Source organism: Felis catus, chromosome B1 (genome assembly GCF_018350175.1).
Source record: "Felis catus isolate Fca126 chromosome B1, F.catus_Fca126_mat1.0, whole genome shotgun sequence".
NCBI classification, from domain to species: Eukaryota; Metazoa; Chordata; class Mammalia; order Carnivora; family Felidae; genus Felis; species Felis catus.
In genome coordinates, this window is record NC_058371.1 from 6,302,578 (window position 1) to 6,318,261 (window position 15,684).

A 15,684-nucleotide genomic window follows, 5' to 3' on the forward strand; every position below is an offset into this window, starting at 1 on the left:
ATCCGACTTCAGCTCAGGTCCTGATCCCATGACTCGTGGGTTCAAGCCCCACGTCAGGCTCTTGTGCTGACAGCTCGTGACCTGGAGCGTACCTACTTTAGATTCTGTGTGTGTCTCTCTCTCTGCCTCTCCCCCACTCATTCTCACTCATTCGCTCTCTCTCCCTCCCCCCTCCCTCCCTGTCCCTCTCTCTCTCTCTCTCTTTCAGAAATAAATAAACATTACAAAAAAATTTAAATCTCTCAGTATTTTTAAGAACTAACATGTCAAACTTTCATCTTGTCTTGGTCATAACTGGTTCGTTCATTCAATTTTTAAACTTTTAGAAATTGGAAGAGTGCATCTTCTAGCAGTTGGTTTCTTGTCATTGAACTCTTATGTTTCTGACTACTAATCTGGGTGTGGTTTCCATTTAAAAAAAGGTTTTTTTAAGTTTATTTATTTTGAGAGAGAGACATAGACAGAGCCAGCAGGGGAGGGGCAGAGAGAGAGGGGGGAAAAGAATCCCAAGCAGGCTCTGCACTATCAGCATAGACATAGAGCCATATGTGGGGCTTGAACCCATGAAATTTTTTTTGAAGCCATCTAATGCAAAAGGTAGCCAGCAAGAAGAGCATGAGAATACACTCCTTAATGTGAAATGGACAATCATTCATTGTAATTTGGTGCACAAAAAAAAAAAGGTTGATTAGTTTCTTTGTGTTTGTAAGTATGCTGTATATTAATGAAATCTTAAAAAAAAAAAAAGCTAACCGAAAATTCCATGTTTGACCAATGAATTATTAATAGGAGACATTTCTATGTTAATGAGTCTTTGTCACTGTTTTGCTTGCCGTTTTGAATTTTTAACCTTTAAGTCTTTATTTTTGAGAGAGAGAGAAAGGTGAGGTGCAGAAAGAGGTGGAGAGGAAGAGAGAGAAAAAGAGAGAGAGAGAGAGAGAGAGAGAGAGAGAGAGAGAGAGAGAGAGAGAGAATCCCAAGCAGGCTCTGCACTGTCAGCACAAGAGCCTGATGTGGGGCTTGAACTCCTGAACCATGAGATCATGACCTGAGCTGAAACCAAGAGCCGAACCCTTCACCGACTGAGCCACCCCGAATTTTTATCCTTTTTAATAAAGCAATATGAAATTGAACCATGGCTCTGACATCTGCTACTCAACGAGCACAAACTCAAGAGAGCTTGCTGAGTATCAGATGTCCCCTCTCAGTGCCAGAGTGAGGTCCCGAAGAGACACTCAGTTGGCCTGCTGACAGTTTTCGCGCAACATCACATTCTTGCTTAAGACTCAACAGTCTGCAAAAGTGAAAAACAAATCTCCCTACATCTAGCAAGTTAAGTCTGTTTATGAAATGTGGCCATTGTCACCAATCACAGGTTGAAGTCCAAATAGCCAGCCTCTCACTCTTATGAAATTCTTCCTTGCCAAAACAAATAGGAAGAGAGAAAAGCCATCCCACCTCCTGTGAGCATTTGTGAACATTTGCAAATACATTTGTCGTTGTCTGCATCCTTTGTGCTAAAATCATTTCCTGGTTGGCTGATGCTGCTTATTTTGCCGGCTGTCCCTGTAAGTCCTTGAAGGTGAATCCTGCAAGCATGCAAAGGAAAAAAAAAAAGAAAAGAAAAGAACATAATTGGCTTGGGCTGTTGATTTACCGTAGTGGAAAATTTTTTATAATGAAGAATTCCATTCTGCAGAAATGCGTTCTGTACTGGTTAGTGTGCAAATGCATACTCTGGACAAAATATTTTTGTGCTGGTATAAACAGGAACCAACTTATCATCAAATCCTTAGGCAGTGAGGAATGTTTTCATGAAACCTTCAGCTCATATCACTTGCACAAGCATCAACAGGGGCTTCAGGGCCCTTTCATTTATTTTCCTGCTGCTTTCAGATAAACAGAAGAGGGGGAAATACAACGTGAAAGGGTCCTCTTTCCAAGTCTCCAGGCATCATCCGTACAGAAATGAGAGCCCCGAGATGAACAGACAACTTCAAGCGTCGTTATTTTCAGTGGGGTGGTGGGGGTGGGAAGGGCAGTGGGCAAGGAAGGATCACTGAATCTGGAGTAGAAATCTACAGCGCTGTGTAGAAAATACATCCTTATGGCTGCTTCGCCTCATTTCCATATAATATTGTAATAAACCTGCTAGATACTGAGAAAGGAATAAGCATAATATTAAGTCAGACACTAGAAGATAGCCCATCCTTGTAGAAGATTGCCCAAACCAGGCTTGCATCAGTGGTCTGTGTGCCAAGGAGGAGACAGAAGGGAAAGACAAAGTATGTGAACACTGCTTCAAGAAGGCCCATTGGCAGGTGGGCACAGTAGAGCTCAGAGCAGGGTTTCACGTGCTGTTGTGTGGCTGTGCGGAATGTGACGTGCCTGTACTGGTACGTGGAGTAGGGCCGTGGGGGAGCCTGGGGTATGGAGTCTTCCTGACCGGGGATGCTACAAAACAAAACCCCTTCAATGTCTTGAGGGAGAACCGTATTTTAAGTCTCCAAAATGATGCTCATCTTTTGCTAACCACTACCTTGAAAGGAATGTAATTTCCAAGAATTCATGTTGGAACAGAGGGTAGAAAAGAAAGGGAAGGCTCACCAGGGACTGTCTCTAACCAGCCTGTGCCAGGCACTTTCACGGGTTTGTGCATGGAATGCATGCACCAGCCCCGAGAGGCAGGCATTTCCCCTGTTTTTACATACATAATTGTTGGAGCACTTGGGTGGTTCAGTAGGTTAAGCGACTGACTTCGGCTCAGGTTGTAGTCTCACGGTTTGTGAGGTGAGCCGCTCACCTCGGGCTCTCAGCTGTCAGCACGGAGCTGCTTTGGATCCTCTCTCTCCCTGGTCCTCCCCCCGCTCACTCTCTCTCCCTCCCAAAATAAATCAACATTAAAAAAATTTACATATAAAATTGTTGAGGCTCAGAGACAGGAGCATGGTGGAGCTAGAATCTGCACTAGACGCATCAAAATCCTCTGTTATGCTTCGGCCCTGATAGAACCTTACCGGGGATGTTAGTTTATTGAGGAATAGTTCTGAAAAGATGGGGGTATGGAGCACGCTAAACAGAGTTCCATAAAATGTTGGTTCTAAGTCACTTCTGTGTTAATGACTTAGATTTAAAATCGTTTTTCGTATTGCAGCCCTAGAACCCCCCACCTCCCAAGGCATTGGCTGAATTTCTGAATTTCAGTGCTATCCTCGTGTTTCAAAAATGACCCCGGCCCCTAACGCAGCCTCTGATTACCTGCTGCGAAGCGTTCATGTATGTGGTACTCATTTGTGGGTTTCTGAAACACTTTAATTTCTTTGCAGGCCCTTCTCATTAATCATAGATAGGGTTGAGATAAACCATTATGCTTGCCCTTACTCCTTTCCAGTCTCTTATCTCCTTTGAACAACATTGGTTCTTACGGGACTCATGAAATTTCCCCAAAGGTGAGCAGAATCCGTGAGAATACTATTTTTTATTTGTCTTTGTGAGGAAGGTTGCTATCATATTAGATCCTTCTGTTGTATGGGCCCTTGCTTTATAGTTGCTTTCTTTTAAATTTTGGTTATTAAGAATGACCACATTGTTAAAACTGCTTTAAATTGGTATCAGTTGATTTTATAGAACAGTGGAGTGAAAAAAACAAAACAAAACAGTGCCAGCATTTGATAATGACATCTCACTGTATGGAGCTGCCACTGTATGGAGCTACAGCTCACTGTATGGAGTTTGTGAAAAGTGACCAGTCTTTAACATTTAATATACAAATAGTTTTTAGCTTCAGTAACAAAAAATATTCTATTGATGCATTTTGCCTTTCCTTAGAACATTTATTTTTCAGTTTACCAACCTTTGGAGAACACTTCTTGAGGGGGAAAAAAAAAAAAACCCACCTCTTTGGTGTAGTACGGCCAAGTGAATTAAACTTAGCTTTAAGTGAACGTGTGCTCTTTTAAATGGCATATCCAAAAATTGATCGCATTTCTAAAGGAAATATCTGTTAAGAACCATCTCAGTTTAAAATATCTTTATAATGTCAGCATACAAGGGTAATGACCCATTTTGTAAAATCTCCTTATATAAACAGTCTAATCCTTAATTTTTTGTGGTTCTTTCTTTTTTTTTCTTTTTTTTTTCTTTCTTTTTTTTTTTTAATTCCTCTGTTGTAGATTCCTAACTGTTGCCAGTTGAGAAAATATTTAGCTTGGACGTAAAACAATGACCAACCACTCGTGTCTAAAAATTCATTGACGTTTTGATCTCTTTGGAGTCGCCTTAGAGCTGCAGTGAGGCCCAAACACCTATCTTTTCATCCATCTGAGTCATTGCTCCTCCAGGAGAGCCCTGATCTGTCTCTAAGGAGACTTGCTGGGCCCTGTTTCACTGACTTTCTAAAAGTCATGTCAGTGCTAGCCGTACGTTCGCTGCGTTCAGAGTTTTCAGAATTTCGACCCCTGCTTATAAAGCAGCACATACTGGACATTATGTGGTCCTCAGGTAGTTGTTCAGGCAAGCTGCTCAGCCTATTTTTATTTCTCTGCTGTTCACTGTGACCCTCCCCTGGGAAGCCAGCTCCAGGACTTTGAAATCGTGTTTATTTTCCAAGCTGTTCAGGTCTCAGATTTTCTATTGGGCAGAGGGTCTGAGTTGGGTGTCAGTGAGATTCAGTTGGGACTGTAGACCACTGTTTTCCGTGGCGTTCCCATCGAACTTTATTTCTGACCTCAGTGTACGTATTTTTGTGACGTGTGCTTACGCCTTTCAGAGCCCTTCAGGGCTGTGTCGGTGACTGGACAGTTCTGCTGTGCCTCCTGAGGCCAATTCCCGCGGTGCCACCTGGCGCGCGACCTCCCTATTCTCTGTCTGGCCTTGCACGTGCGTTTCTAGGTACCTCCTTCCCTGATGGCATACGCGCCTTCCCGGTACCTGCCCTAATAGCAGCTCTCCAGGCACTGGTCTCTCGGTGCCTTCTCTGTTCTCCGCTTCCACTCTCAACGGCGTTTGAGAGCCAGAAACTACATTCTGAGTCAAGGATGCCCGTGCTTTTCTTGGAACATTCTAGATTAGTGCCGCCAAATGCGTGGGGCAAGGCAAATACTAAGGGAGTGCTGTGAATCAACTGTTGTTTCTCTAGCAGAGAGTAAAGGAGTTCGCATGACTAAGCCTCCCACCTCATTCTGCCACTTTTTAAACTTGGTAACTCATCCTGACTTGGGGATGGAACGTTACAATTGAGGGCGTTCAAGCTGCAGAAAGATAGATTGAACTGTTCAAACCTTTTCAGAAGAAAACAACATAGTCCTAGGTGTACATGTGTCATGATCTTGGCATGGCAATTTATGATACAGACGCAACATCCACATAGTCTACAAATATTTGTTGAACAATGCCTGTCAGCTGCCAGGCAGGGTTCATCCACTCCTTGAGGATACGCAGCAAATACAACAAAACAAATGAAGCGTCCCTCATGTTGTTAAAACCTAAGTTGGAATTTTAAAACTAGAGATAGTTACGGAAAGGCAGCATAGAACTCTAAGAAATGAGAGGTTTTTCCATTAAGGTATCCTCCGAGTACTTCAGATCCTGCTTAATGCAGTCGGGCTCTCCCTTCCTGGAATAGTCGCACAGCAAATCCATTAATGTCTTTCAGTTACATATAACTCACCTGTAATTGAATTCTTCACTTGAGAGAGAGAAATGTTCATACAGTGAGTACGCTTCATTCCCTTCCCAGTCTTTAAGGTGTATTTTAAGCACGTAGGGCTGTTGATTGGTCACTTGGAAAACAAACTCATTTCCCAGCCAGTGTTCACCGGAAGGGTTCCCAAATCCCTGTAATCCAAGTTGTAAAATTCAGTCACCTCATTTATTTTTAATTCATGTATTTGAAATCAGTAGCCTATCAGTTTAACCTGGGGTGACTGTCAGATACTCAGCAGAAATTCTTTCCTGTGTTCTGAAAATTTGGGGGTCTTCCAGATAAGAAAGTAGATTTTTAAAAGGTCTGCTTTAAGAAACCAAGCTGCTACTGGAAGGAAATTAGTATTAGAGTAATTAGAACTACTTGGGGAATCACCAGGAGAAACATGAGCATAAACCGCTCAGGTTATTGACGTGCAGTTTTGTAAAACAGTTGGGTTACCGAAAAACACCGAGCCTGCCATTAAAAATAAGCCTCTCACTTGCGTGCCTTTGTTTTGATCTCTAGTTTATACTACACTGACAGGATCATTCGTTACTGGGGAGACTGAAGCATCAGCTAAAGGGAACCCTTTGATAACAAAAATTGTCAACAGTCATTGGTTAGTTTTGGATTTGTGGTGAAGGTTCTGCAGATCTTGAAAATCAGTTTTCACAAAGAAAATTGTGTTCAGATGGGTTGAAGAGTATTCATACCACTTTATATTCGTTCCAAGTCCTCTGGAAGTCAACACTGCCATCTTCCCGCCGCTGAATGATGGTCCACCCACCTCCAGCCGTCTCCATGTCGCAGTATGCCTGCCAATGGGAAGTGCACAGTCATTGTGTGGGAGACATCAGAGTCAGGTCTTCATTGGAACTCAAGGAAACAGGACAGATGGAGATACCTATCATGTGACTTGTGCCATGGGGTCAATCTTTGTGGCCTTCCAAGAAGCAGATCATTCTGAATACATTAAATGTTTATTTAGTTTTAAGAGAGAAAGAGAGCGCACAAATGGGGAAGGGGCAGAGAGAGAGGGAGACCGAGGATCCGAAGTGGTGTCAGCACAGAGCCTGACGAAGAGCTCGAACCCACACACCGTGAGCTCATGACCTGAGCTGCAGTCGGACACTCAACCGACTGAGCCACCCAGGCGCCCTGGTTTTAAATACAGTAAAACCTTGGCTTATGAGCATAATTTGTTCCAGAAACATGCTTGTAATGCACAGCACTTGTATATCAAAGCGAATTTCAAGAACCATTGGCTCAGTTGTGATCATGTGATGTTTGGTGTCACATACTCTTTTTGTTTGTTTGTTTGCATTTTTTAAATGCTCATTTTTGACAGAGAGAGACAGAGCACAAATGGCACGGGGTGGTTGTGGGCGGTGGGGGAAGTAGAGAGACAGGGAGACACAGAATCTGAAGCAGGCTCCAGGCTCCAGCTCTCAGTACAGAGGCCCACACAGGGCTCAAACTCCTGAACCATGAGATGAATTGAGTCGAAGTTGGAAGCTTAACTGAGCCATCCAGGCACCCCTCACGTACTACTCGTATTGCAAGACATTGCTCCCTTATCAAGTTAAAATTTACTAGAAATGCTTGCTCCTCTTGTGGATCACTCCCAGAACAGGTTACTTGCAATCCAAGGTTTTATTGTATGTTAAGAACCAGGAATTGAAAATGTTGATGGCTGGTAAACAGTAGTAGAACAAGATTTCAGTGCTGATGACAGTAGGACTTTCCTCTGTTCTAGGCTAAAGACCCACCCCCAACAGCTGACCCAAAGATCGCTGTTTCTTAGAGATTTATTGTGAATGGGACATCTTGGCATTTTGGCCCCAAACCTCATCTCCAACCTATAGAAATCTACTAACTGGTGTTTGCAACCCCAGGAAGTTTTATGGTAGTTGTCAGTCCCTATCAGCTTTGCAGAGAGTTGTGTAGAAGGGGTGTTTTTGCACTGTAGGTTTTCTGAGACCCCTATTATATTACGTTGTGGGGCTAGAAGGCTTCTTCCACATGGGATAAGAGTCTGTTCACCCCTCGGTATGAGAGATCCGAGGCTCTGTGCACCCAGCCTGGTGTATGGGACCTGAGAATCCGCTGGGAGCTCTGACCCACAGATCAGGACTTCAAGCCTCTTTGTACTTTGCTCACTGCCCGTGGTATTTCACTTCCTAGCTATTTTTATTTTTGCTTTTAAACTGGCTTGGTGGGTTTAAACTTTGCTCAGAACACAGAATTCCTTCTTGGGCTAGGACCATGCATGCTCAGTTTCCACTCAGCTGGAGTTTTATTATGAAATTGAAAACCCCTGAAAATAAGATTACATAAATAGTTCTAAATAATGAGATTATAGTAGAACGAAAAATTTTCCCAGAAGGTTATGATAAATTTTCCTACAGCATACAAGGTAGTAAATATGAAAGTTAATGTTCAAAGCCAATGAGAAATAGTCTTCCCCTGTTGTTTTCCTTTGTGTTTTGGGGAAATGGTAGAGATAATTTTGGCAGAGTAGGTCTAAATGTGAACTATTCTGCATTTGTGAGTTAAAATTGTAAAGAATGGGGGATGAAGGAGAACCAAGAACACGCGTAGACCCCCTCTTTCATTTTAAGCGGCTTGCCTGACGCCTCATTGCTAACGATATAGACAGCTGCCCTGGGGACCCAGCTCCCTGTTCTCCAGCAGACTTCTCTCCATGTCTACAAGGGCCCGTTGGCCCACATAGCTTTCCCTGATGATCCTATGTTTGGAAACATATGCTCCAGTAAAGAAAACTACATTTCTTAAGAATAAAATGATTTTCCCATTTTTAATTAACCAGATAGATAAAACTGACCTGCTTAAGGTAACCCCTTATTGTCTCCCTGTATTGGTGTATTATTATTGTTAATTATCTTGTGATCATTGCTCAATACCACTCTGTTCCAAGTACCACACTTGGTACTTGGCATAGGTTATCAGCAACCCTGAAGCAACTTTGCTGTGATGCTGTAATGCTGCACTTTTGAAAGGAGAAAACAATGGATAAAGTGAGATTAACTTGACCGGAAGTGCAAGATACGGGACTTGAATGAGGTCTCTCAGATTCTTCATTCTGTACTGCTTTTTCTACCATACCATGCAGCCCAAAACAGAGTAACTTGACCCTTTTGTTAAGAGACAAGAAGTCCCTCAACACAGCTCCAAGCTGATCTCAGTTCATGAATAATGCTGCCTCTTGTTTGCCCGTAGTCCACCCAGTGGTCCGTACTGCTTAGTTTTCTCAGTGTCTTCTAAGAAAATCAGTATAGTAAACTAGCTGAATATTGGTTTGAGGAGTCATATGTGTACAGAGAAGTCCAGTTCCTCTGTATCCTAAATAGCATGCCGGTGGGTGGAAAGGCCGGATATGGATTGGGGCAAACCTATCCTTACTCCAAGAATGTTTGATTCTTTGCTGTCAAAATCACCATTACGATGAAGTCAATGATACTTAAAATCAGAGAAGTTCAGTTTTGTATGAAAATCAGAGTCCAGATTGGCTGAGAGTCACTGCCCGTGTGGAAATGGGTGGGGCCGTACTAATCTCTAACTCCACCACGGACAGTGATGAGATGATGAGAACATTTCCTCAGTGTTTTCTTGTCCCACTTAAAAAGAAAAAACAACAGAGAGTTCATAGAAGCTGAAGTGTCATGGTGAATTGAGTTGTGAAACTTTCAGGGGAAGATCATGTTCAAAGAGAGTCGTCCACATAGCCAAAGAGCACGGAGTGAAAAGGATGAGGTAGATTATCTCAGGATCAGGAAAGCAGAAGTCTTCGGACAATGCCCAAGACCTTACCACTCCAGCTACAACAAACCTGAGGGCGGTTAATACTTTTGGTTAGCACACGACTACATGGTTCAGGGACCTGACATCTTGCTTCAAAGTCTTTCAACAAATAATGCTTGATTTAAATGCCATGCTTCGGCTCTGAGGCCATGGTGAATGACTGATAAAGCCGCAAACCCACAGATAAGCACTAGGGGACAGGTACCCTGTGAAATTTAGGGAAGGCAGTTATTAGGTCTCTGACCAGCAAGAACATATTCAAATCCCTCTGGTGCAGTTTTTATTGTGTGCAGAAACCTAATGGGTTTTTCAAAAATAAAGTTGAAATACTTGGGCCCTTTTGGAAAAGGTCAGCCCAGAGATCTGCTGAACGTTCTTTTCCTGAACTAGAAGAAACAGGGCAAAAATGACTACCCTGTCATGCAGAGAAATTATCCCAGCATCTTTGGGGGCAGTCCGAATGGTAAACAGTTCCTATTTATCGAACTGATGGTTAAGTACCAAGCCCTGTCCTAAGTGTCGGATCTCCATCGTCATCTCGGAACAGCTCTAGAAGACTGGGGTTACTTCATGATGTTACAGATTGGGAAACTGAGACCTCACCCAGGGTAAACGACTTGTTCAGAGGCGCAAATTGGCAGAGCCAGAATTTAAACTCCAGTCTCTCAGACCCTCTCTCCCTGGATCAGGTTGTGAATTACGGAGGCTTAAGTCTGAAAGGGAATCTACAAGTAACTTAATCCGGAGCATTTATTTTACAGATGTGAAAATTGAGGTTTTGTAAGATTACTGTTCCCTGCTGTGTAAATGAGTTGTTTTTACTGCAAATGTTTAAAAGAAGTATAAATCCTAATGTTTCCAACCATGACCTGAGGCTCATGTCACATACTCCCACCCCCACCCCACAGTACTATATATCTTCATCTTGCCATAGAACCCTCCAGTTAGGAGGTGGGGTTGATTGAGCGCCCTGGGGCAGGAACATGGCGCTGAGTCAGGAAAACCTTTTCAGAGCAGTAGGTTGGGGCTGTGTAGTGGGCGATTGCCCTCTGGATTTGCAAAGCGTCCGCCTTGCACTGATATCCTCGTTCCCCCTCCCATTGCCACTCCTGTCCCCATTTGCTCTAGGCCAAGAAGAGACCAACATCTGGTGACAGACAGTAGTTCCCAAAAACTTATGAAAACCACATTGCAAAGGGGATCGAGAGCCATAGCACAGAATCTGTTCGTTACTTTCTCGTCTGCAACAGACCATTTATGTTTTGTTTTTCTCCTCGCTAATGCGCTGCTTCTAGGGCACTGGGGACATTAACTGATTTCCAAGGTTGATTTAAAGCAGCACGAGTGAATTAGAAAGATTTTCTTTGGAAAGTATTATCTTGAATCGCACAATATTTATCTTTTAAATTCATAATCAAAGTATATGTTACTGCTTCAAATTCTCTGTCTTTAAACCCTTAATGCTTAAATTTTGAAAGTGTTTTTCTTTATTTGCATTTTAAATACTGAGGATAATACTGAGTTCAAAGAGGTAACACTTCCAGGAGCCTCTAAAATTTCCATTGTGATACAGTATCGATGGCCTTCTCTAGAAGTGTTTACATTGGTTCGTTCATAAGGGCTCCTGGGTGGCTCAGTCGGTTGGGCGACCGACTTCGCTCAGGTCATAATCTCACAGATGGTGATTTTGAGCTCCGCGTCAGGCTCTGTGCTGACAGCTTAGAGCCTGGAGCCTCCTTCGGATTCTGTCTCCCTCTCTCTGCCCCTTCCCCACTCGTGGTCTGTCTCTGCCTCTCTCTCAAAAATAAACATTAAAAGATTGTAAAAAAAAAAAAAAAAAAAGAAGTGTTTACATTGGTTCCACATCTAGCCGTTCGAATTAGATGCAAGCATATTTATAATCATTTAATATATACAGCTGTCTAATCATTATATAAAAGACTTCACGCCGAATCTCATGTAATATTGTTTTAACTTATCAAACCTCTAGGAGAAGCCACATTGAAATGTTCCTTGGGAATGTGATTTTTTTTTTCCTTACCTGAAGCTCGGTGTCTCCCAAAGCAACTTCAGGAATCATGCTCCCTGAGTAATCCAGAAGGACTAAGAATAATTGAATCCAGCTATATCCTAACTTCTCCTGCTGAAAGGTTCTGGCTGTTGGTTCACTTTCTACAAAGTAGTTGAGCTTATGCCTTGAAATAAAGTCCAAATACTTGAGAAGAAAATGAGCCTCTCTCTTTGGTGGTATGTTTTAAGTCTTCCAGCCTACATTAGATGGGGTAAGGATAGCCCACCCACGTGGATAGCAATCCGCATGGTGAGGACTGCAGACTCCTGGGTGTCCCTGAGACCCTTACAGTGAGTCCACCAGGCTGGAACTGTTTCTGTAATGACACTAAGATGTTTTCGGCCTCTGACAGTGTAACGGTGTTTGTACTGATGGCACAGAATCATTTGGGGTGGGGGGCGGGGCGGGATCTGCTAGCACCCTGGGATGAATCGAGGGAATAGCCCACACTGTATTTGTGTCACTATATTGAGTCACACACTCGCAGTTGGGAAGAAGATAAGGCAGTTTCACTTCAGGATGTCTTTGACAAAGCAGCAATGACTATTCATTTTATTTAAGCCTCTACTACCGAATATAGGTCTTCCTATATGCTCTACGCTGGAGTGTGAGATGTCTATAAATCCCTTCTGCAAACCAAGGTACCGTGGTTGTGTCAAAGCAAAGCTCTTGTGGTGGTTTTAGTTGTGACCTACGCGAGCCTTTTTTTTCTTTCTTTGATGGAATACCATTGCTACTTGAAATAGCCAGTGAAAGGCAAACTATTTGCTTATGTAAACTCTAGTATTTAGAAGACATTTTCTTTAAAATGAGTGAAACCAGTCTGACGCTTTAAGGAAAACAACTCACAGTGCGATGATTAAGTTAAACGCGACGAGAATAGGAGAGAGAGATCTGTCTCCTACATTATGACATAGAAATTTTTGCATCACTGATGTGTACGGTCAGCATCTGTGCACAGTGACTGCACTTGGAGCCCTCGGCAAGTACCTGTTGTGAGGTAGACGCTCTGCGTTTGTGGCTTGGCTACGCGTGAAGCGGGGAAGGGTCTGGGCGTGTGAACTGTGTTATGTACTTCCTCGGCCTCCAGGAAGCCTGTTTCCGGGCAGGTAGTTGAAAACAGGACCCTGTCTCCGTACCTTTATCTCCTCTGTGGAGTTTGGGAACACCAGCGTATAGATGCCGTTCGCTGTCCTCCCTGACTTGAATGCTTCTGCACAGTCTCTGAAAACGACTGCTTCTTCCTTAGCACTGAAGGAGTTCTTCGCTGCTTTAAAAAAAAAAAAATAGGAAAGCATTTAAAGGGAGTTCATGAAAAGATAAAAGTTCATTATTTTGAGATGCACTCAGTGGTAAGTTTTATTACGTTTGAATTCTTATAATAAACAAAAGGGACAGCTCTTCTCCTTTACAAAAAAAATTACTCCAGTAAGCCATACTTCTTTTTTTATTAATCAACTACATGTAATGCAACTATTTTGCAATTAAATGTAATAAACAATTACTTAAAAAAAAAAACTTCCATCTTGACTAGAATCACATAAAGTTACTGCAAAAGAGTAAAAAAAAAAAAAAACGTACCTAAAAACAGTGGTACCTCTCCAGTGGCTGCGTGGCATATCCCATACAGAGGCCACGTCTTGATATATTTCTTTAGACTGTTGGGTAAAGACATTAAGTATTCTTTGGATTTTTAGCCCCTGACCCACAGTAGTTTGTGTTCAAGACTACCATTAATGTATCTATGTTTTTGAAATTCTTACTCTAAGACAAAAAGTCCTAGTATTACAAAAGTCCCTCAGATTTTTACTCTGCTCTCAACATTTAGATTTCCCACCCCTTTCTGCCATTAGAAAAAAGGTGTGTGTGTGTGTGTGTGTGTGTGTGTGTGTGTGTGTGTGTGTGTGTGTGTTCGATCGTTCTTGCAGGTATTTATAGTAATTCTAGAGACCTACCAAAGCACAGGTGTCTGGACTAGATGTACGGGTGGGCATTACAGGTAGACAGTCTCTGCCGTCACATCAGCTAGAGACACGTGGGGAAAGGAAGGCCATTTCTGCTGCTCTGTCTCTCCTGTGCTCCTGATCTCTGCCAGGATTTGAGCTGCATGGTTTTGTCTACTTTGGCTCCTCAGAGCTAACACCTCAAGTTATCTTGCTCCCACTAGATATCAGATGATTGTCTTTTCCTTTTCTATGAAGGTGAAACTCTGAGTTTTCCCAGTTATAACAGACTGAAACTCTAGCTGGAAGGCGCCTACTGCGAACTGGCCTTCCAGTGTCAATCCTGCCATTTAGCATCAAGATAGCGCTGTTTCTGTTTGTGTCCTTGTGTAAGTCGAAACCTCGTTTGTGTTTCTATTAAGATTGGGATAACTGCATGGCTTGAGGATGATGAGAGAACACATTTCTTACGAAACTGAAGAATATCTTCACGGGATGTAAAATGCATCCATGCCAAGAGAACACAAGTTTAAAGGACATTAGGAAATAAATAAGCCACTGTAAGAACTAGACCCGATTTGTTTACGAAAAAGACTTAAAATGAAAATACCGCACAGATTATGTATCACATTTCAGATTAATGACTGAAGCTGCCTCCCTTTTCTCCTCTAACATCCAAGGGAGATTGGAAGGTTAAAACAGTAATAAAGTAGGCAAAACATAACTAAGGATGGACTGAGAGAAGGGAACTGACATATCTTGAGTGCCAATTTTATGCCAGTCAATGCAAGCATTAGCTCAATCTTCACAACAGTCCTCTGGGTTTAGATTCGCTTCTTCCACATAATAAATAAAGTCCACTGTGGATTAGTAACTTGTCCAGCCTCATAGCACCAGATAACGATGGAACTATAACTCAGAGTAGGCTCTTTGAGCCCACGAATCATGTTTGGGGTGTTTTGCCTCATAATAATTAGTTAGTATAAATATGTATTCCCTCTCTCCTCTTCTTCCTTATTTTTATTCTATTTTATTTTTCCTTCCTGAACAGCATTTTTAAAAATTTTAATTCCAGTACAGTTAACATACAGTGTTATAATAGTTTCAGGTATGCATCATAGTGATTCCACAATTCAGGGAATGGCCTGACTCAGTGCTCGTCATGATAAGCGTGTTCTTTGATTTCCATCGCCTGCTTCCACCATCCCCTCACTCACCTCCCTTCTGGTAACATTAGTTTGTTCTTATAGTTAAGAGTCTGCATTTTGGTTCTGTCTCTGTCTCTCTTTTCCTTTGTTCATTTGTTTCGTTTCTTAAATTCCACGTATGAGTGACATCATATGGTATTTGTCTTTCTCTGACTGACTTACTTCCTTAGCATAATGCCCTCTAGTTCTACCCATGTTGTTGCAAATGGCAAGATTTCATTCTTTTTTCATGGCTGAATAATATTCCATTACATACATATATTTTCCCCATAATTTGCCTATTGTAGATAATGCTGGAATAAACAGAGGGGTGCATGTATCTTTTAGGATTAGTGGTTTCATATTCTTTGGGTAAATACCCAGAAGTGGAATTACTTCCTCCTCCTTTTCTAATTGGTTCTGTATTAAGACCCTGTAAAGCTTTTATAGGAAACATGTAAGAGAAATAGTCCTTTTCTGACAGATGAGAATTTTTAAGGATTTTGAATTTCACTTAACCAATGCAATTAAAACAGAAGAAAAGATGATAGGTAAATTTGACTTACAGCTTGATGATATCATAGTCAATAAATTATGAACTGTCTCCATCAGATCATGTTGCTGCTTTTGGAGAACTGAGCTATTCACCGTGGCGGTCACTAATTGTTTTTCTAGTTCTTCAATGATGGAATTTTGCTTGGATACTAATACTTGGAGCTGATCTTTCTCTTCTTTTATCGACTGTAGTTGAACAATATGCTTGTCTTCCATGTCTAGTACTTTCTTTTCCAGGAAACTTGTAGAGGGAAATAATTGTTAGTTTAGTGAAGGGTTTTCTGATTGCTTTATGTACATCAACTCAGTTTTGTACTTTTTTTTTTTTTTTGTAATGCTTATTTACTTTCAAGAGACAGAAACAGCAGAAGTGAGGGAGGGGCAGAGAGAGAGAGGGAGACAGAGAATCCGAAGCAGGCT

General features: G+C 42.0%; 2 protein-coding genes across 7 annotated transcripts in view; one reads left to right on the forward strand and one right to left on the reverse strand.

The window, feature by feature from the left end:
• The window catches only part of MCPH1 (microcephalin 1), a 271,189-nt gene that overhangs the window by 134,956 nt on the left and 120,549 nt on the right, over positions 1-15,684 (forward strand). The window contains exon 13 of one of the 5 annotated variants that reach the window (XM_045055126.1): positions 1,897-2,162. Within the exon in view, the coding sequence (XP_044911061.1) occupies positions 1,897-1,926 (30 nt within the window). The 3' untranslated portion in view covers positions 1,927-2,162. 5 annotated transcript variants of the gene reach the window in all.
• The window catches only part of ANGPT2 (angiopoietin 2), a 57,842-nt gene that overhangs the window by 2,996 nt on the left and 39,162 nt on the right, over positions 1-15,684 (reverse strand). Inside the window, exons 4-8 of one of the 2 annotated variants that reach the window (XM_006944161.4) lie at positions 15,276-15,505; positions 12,719-12,846; positions 6,400-6,501; positions 5,669-5,835; positions 1,459-1,589 (exon numbers count right to left, since the gene is read on the reverse strand). In XM_006944161.4, the coding sequence (XP_006944223.1) occupies positions 1,459-1,589; positions 5,669-5,835; positions 6,400-6,501; positions 12,719-12,846; positions 15,276-15,505 (758 nt within the window). Of the gene's footprint in view, positions 1-1,458; positions 1,590-5,668; positions 5,836-6,399; positions 6,502-12,718; positions 12,850-15,275; positions 15,506-15,684 lie in introns of both variants that reach the window. The other variant, XM_006944160.4, reaches the window with a different exon arrangement.